General features: G+C 68.4%; 1 protein-coding gene across 1 annotated transcript in view; it reads left to right on the forward strand.

Moving 5' to 3' along the window:
• Window positions 1–2203: 2203 nt before the first annotated feature.
• The window catches only part of SLC6A19 (solute carrier family 6 member 19), a 14943-nt gene continuing 11852 nt past the window's right edge, over window positions 2204–5294 (forward strand). The window contains exon 1 of the mRNA XM_039238024.1: window positions 2204–2492. Within this exon, the coding sequence (XP_039093955.1) occupies window positions 2291–2492 (202 nt within the window). The 5' untranslated portion in view covers window positions 2204–2290. The remainder of the gene's footprint in view (window positions 2493–5294) is intronic.

Below are 5294 nucleotides of genomic sequence, written 5' to 3' on the forward strand. Positions count from 1 at the left end.
CAGGAGGGGGCAGGAGGGGGCAGGGGGGGCAGGATGGGGCAGGGGGGGCAGGAGAGGACAGGAGGGGGTGGGGGGGCAGGAGGGGGCAGGAGGGGGCAGAGGGGGCAGGAGGGGGGCAGGAGGGGCAGGAGGGGGCAGGAGGGGGCAGAAGGGGGCAGGGGGGGCAGGGGGGCAGGAGGGGGCGGGGGGGCAGGAGGGGACGGAGGGGGCGGGGGGGGCGGGGGGAACAGGGAGGTGCAGGAGGCCGTGGGGGAGACAGGGGAGCACAGGCCCCTCAGCCTCACCAGGCCTGTGGCAGACCTCCCCCCCCCCACTTCCCTCTGGTGGAGTTGGAAATCAAGATCCTGTTTTCCAGGCGGGGAAGCTAGGCTAGAGCCCTAGGATCTGGGGCTTGGGGTGGGGGGTGGGGTGCTTGTTGCCGCAGGGAAGACAGTCCGGGTCTGGGTTCCCGTGGAAGCTTCCAGAGAGAGCTACCCGGAGGAAGCCCCAGGTACACCCCTCTGAGGGGCCCGTAGTGGGGTGGGGACCCTTCTCTACACCAGGGCTCCCGCCTCTGCCTCCTGTGGGGAGGGGCCCCACTCTGGACACACCCGGGACAGAGCCCTGGGCTGCTCCCCACCCCCCACCCCAGAGTCCCCTCCCTCGCTGGCCCTCGGGGTCCAGGTAGCACCTCCGTCCTGTGTCCAGACCATCCACCATCACCATCCCCGCACCTCCCCCGTCCCCACCCCATGACCTGGGCCAGCCTGGGGCACCTCCCCCCCCATCTCTCTGTCCCTCTGTCTCCCCCTCCGTCTGTCTCCGCAGTGGCCCCTGCCCGCCTGTCCTGCCCTCTCATCTCAGGAACTAGATGCCCCTAAATTCTCCCGTGATTCCTCCTTACTGGCCTCCACCCTTCCGCAGTCCCCCCCGTCCTAAGGGCAAAGGTCGGGCTCCTGACTCATCCCTCCCCAAGTGACCCTCACCCGCCTTCGCTGGATTGTTCCTCGAATGTCAGCACGAAGCAGTCGTGTGGGGTGGGGTCGGGGTCAGGCAGACGGTGCCCAGCCTTGGGGACGTTAGACAGATAAGCCAAGAGCCACAAAGACAGAGCCCGTCCCCCTGGGAAGGACGGGGGGGAGGGGCAGTCAGGGAGGGGTTTGCGCGCAGCCCACCCCGAAGGCCGGATGGAGGCCCGCGCAGGGCGTTCCGGAGGGAGCTGCCCCTACGAGGGGCCCCAGGAAAGGCGGCAGCGGGCGGCAGGGCAGTGGTGGGCACGCCCCCGCCCCGCAGCAGCTCTGTCCGACTCCGCTCTGCCTTCAGATCGGCCTGGACGTAAGCCTCGGGTGGGGCTCTGCGCCTGTCCCCCAGGCTGGAGACCCCGCGGGGCTGTCCTTCGGGGGGACCGGGCGGAGGCTGCGGTGCTCTCCGCATGTGCGGCTGGCTCCCCCAAGTCTCCCTGCCTGACCACAGAGGAACCCCATTTCCTGCTGCCACCCTCCAAGCGCGCTCGGGGCCGCCCCATGCGGAGCGCTGGGTAGGAGGACAGAAACCGCGCAGCTGCCCTGAGAGGCTGGGGGACAGCCAGGCGATGACCCGGGGAGCAGTCTGTGGGGCTGAGCGCCCTGGAGGCTGTCGTGAGTCCCAAGGGCCCGCGTACAGGCACCCGCATCTGAAGGGGCTTTGAGCACCCAGACACTGCCCGCAGGACCCAAAGCTCTCTGGGGAGCTGGTTAGAGCCTGGTGCTCAGGCCGGGGGGTGGGGGAGCTGGTTAGAGCCTGGTGCTCGGGTCGAGAGGGGTCCGGGCAGCCCCAAACTCTGCGTGAGCAGGGCAGTGGGCTGCTGGTGGGGCCCAGGTCCCCTCAGGTCCCTGACTGGGCGGGGTGGGGCGGGGATGGCCCAGCACAGAGCTCGCTGGCGGAGAGGCGCCCCGGACTGCGGCGGCGTGACGATGCGTGGAGCCTTGCAGGGCCTGGGGAGAAGCAGCCGTCCTGCAGCGAGGCTGGGGCGTCACCCTGGGGGCGGGGGGGCCTGGCCTCAGGAGCACCCTTGGGGGCGGGGGCCGGGGCGGCTGCGTTTGTTCAGTGGGAGGGGCCGGCCAGCGCCTGTGGGCCAGTCCTGAGGGTCTGCGGCGCCTCTACAGATAAGGCATTAACAGTTGGGGCGGACTCACCTCCAGATCTGCTGACGCCAGGTGCTTGGGGCGAGGTGCCAAAGGTTCCCTATAAAGTGCTGGGGCTCTGGGCCGGCGGCCACTCACCCTCTGAACCCCGGCTGCCTGCGCTGCGCGGGACCTGGCCGGCGACCACCATGGTGAGGCTCGTGCTGCCCAACCCGGGGCTGGAGGGCCGGATCCCGTCCCTGGACCAGCTGGAGAGCATCGAGGCCGAGGAGGCCGGCTCCCGGCCCCAGTGGGACAACAAGGCCCAGTACATGCTCACCTGCGTGGGCTTCTGCGTGGGCCTGGGCAACGTGTGGCGCTTCCCCTACCTGTGCCAGAGCCACGGCGGAGGTGAGCCCCGGGGCTGGAAGGGCAGGGTGGGCGGAGGGCGGGCGGCCGCGGGGGNGGCTGGAAGGGCAGGGTGGGCGGAGGGCGGGCGGCGGGGGGGGGGGGGGGGGGGCTGGGCATGAACAGCGTGAACAGCGTGGTGCAGCCCCAGACCCCAGGACCCTGTGTGTGTGGGGGGGGGGGAGTCGCCCGGGGCCGGGTCACGCCCCGCCCTCCCCCTGCAGTGCCGCCTGGGCCCCTTCCCCTGTGAACACCGCCTCCCTGTTTGCACCGAGGGCGGGGCCGGGCCCCCACATGCTGCTCTGCTCCTGGCTCGCGGGGGCGGCGAGGGACGTCCAAGGGTCCGTGTGCTCCCGGGGGGCACCTGTGACCGGGCTGCGTGGGTCTGAGGGGGACCGGCCACCCCCCGATGGAGCCCCTCACTGAGTGGACGGGGCAGTGGGGCCCGCGTTCGTGCGTCCGCCGAGCGGGCACCGCGCTCAGCTCTCCTTGTGCCGCGTCCATGCCCTAAGCCCACTGGCGGGCACCGCGGCCTGGGTGGACGGAGGAGGGAGCTGGGCTGGGGGCAGGCGACCCACAGAAGGACTCCCTGACCTCGGGCCCGCCTCCGGGGCTGTCTGCCCTGGGCCCTGAGCCCCCGGTGGGGTGCGGCAGCCCCAGCTGGGGACCCTGGGTGCGGGCTGGCTTGTAAGCAGGGAGGGGTCTGGGAGGTGCAGGTGCTCACTGGGGAGACAGGCTGCGCGGTCCTGGGGGCGCGGGCGCTCCGGTGACGCGAGTTAGCGGGGGCTGTTTGCCTCTTGCTCCGAAGCACCTGCAGGCTGTCACCTGGGCTTTGGGGTAGAAAAGTGTCCCAGGAAAGGCAGAGCTGACGGTTCCTGCTCAGCCTCGGGGGCCCTGAATTTCCCAGGGCTTGAGCTTCCCCAGACCTGGGAGGGTGTGACTCACAAGCCCCGGGTCCAGCCGGCAACTCCGGAGGCAGCGGCCGTGGCCCTGCGAGAGCGGCGGGGGCGGCGCCAGGGAGCCGGCCTCCCAGCTGCCTTGGGGGCCACGCAGGATGGTGGATGTGGCCCGGACACTTGTCCCCTGAGAGGAGGGTGGGTGGCACCACCGAGCCCCCAAGGAAAGCCCAGGAGCCACAGGCGGCGGGCCCCTCCCTCAGGGAAGCGTTCACCTGGGGAAGTGCGGGCAGCGAGGGGGCTGCGTGGGAACCGAGCCCCCAGACCCTGCCAACTGGCGGGGCTGTCCCCCGGGTCAGCAGCGAGCGGAAACCTGCCCTGCGCCCCGCAGTGGCTTCCACGCTGTCGGCAGAGCTGGGGGGCCCACCTCTGCGCTCTGGGACCCTCCGTGGCTCACCCTCCAGGGTGGCGCCCCCTGGAGACTCCGTGGCGTCCCCCCCCAGGCCACCGCCCGTCCTCCCGTGCCCGCCCGGAGGAGCCCAGGAGGCGGACGGCCACAGGGAGACGACTGTGGCCGGTGACCCTCCGCGTGACGCTTCCCACGCCCGTGGCCCCGGCTGTAAGGTGGGGGGTCCGTGTGACCTGGGGGAGCCGGTTCGGGGAAGGCAGTATGTGCCTCCCAGTACTTCCAGCACTTCTGGGTAATTTGCAAAGTACAACAAATAATCATTTATTTTTAACTTTATATTATGGAAAAAATTTAAATATGGAAAAGTACAGAAAACTACAATCCAGACCCATCCACCTGACTTCCATTCAGTGGCAACAACGTTCTGCTGTATCTGCAGGGCCGCGATGGTGCGCAGGCGTACACACGCCCACACCCATGCAACACGCACAGCCTGTCCACCCACACACCTGTGTGCGCACAGCCACACAGCCACGCACTCAGCCACGCACACACACACACACGTGCACTGACGCATGCACAGCCACACGTGCACGCACTCACACACGTGCATGCACTGACACACGCACAGCAATGCGTGCACACACCCACACATGCACACACACGCACTGACACATGCACAGCAACATGTGCGCACACACACACATGCACTGACACACACACAGCCACACACTCACCCATGCACACACATGCACACGTGCATGCACTGACACACGCACAGCAATGCGTGCACACACCCACACATGCACACACACGCACTGACACATGCACAGCAACATGTGCGCACACACACACATGCACTGACACACACACAGCCACACACTCACCCATGCACACACATGCACTGACACATGCACAGCAACGCGTGCACACACCCACACACCCACACATTCACACACATGCACTGACACACGCACAGCAATGTGTGCACACACCCACACACCCATGCACACACATGCACTGATGCACACACAGCCACACATGCACACACCCCTGCACACACACATGCACACACATGCACTGACACACGCACAGCCACACATGCACACACCCATGCACCCACACACCACGTGTGCACATGTGCACCCATGCACAGTGCCCCCTCAGGCGCATGGTGTTAGGAGACTGTGATCATGAGAAAGGTCCCCCTGACCGGGTCTCTCTGACCGGGGTCCCCGGGGCAGCGCTGTGATGGGGACCGGTGCAGGTGGCTCCTGGTGGGCTGTGTCCTCCGCCTGCACCGCCTCAGGCAGCTGGTGTCCCTCCCACCTCAAAGCTAAGCCCTGGGCTCTGTGCTCACCTGCAGGCGACACAGGCCCAAGTGCCCCCGAAGGGCAGGTTCGTCCCCATGTCACAGGCTGGTGCCCAGCCTCCCTGCGCCCTGACCCCGAGCAGGCACCTGGCAGCCAGGTGGGGAGGGGTGGGGTGGGGTGGGGAGGG

This window comes from Hyaena hyaena, unplaced genomic scaffold, assembly GCF_003009895.1.
Source record: "Hyaena hyaena isolate Hyena2069 unplaced genomic scaffold, ASM300989v1 scaffold_134, whole genome shotgun sequence".
Taxonomy (NCBI): domain Eukaryota; kingdom Metazoa; phylum Chordata; class Mammalia; order Carnivora; family Hyaenidae; genus Hyaena; species Hyaena hyaena.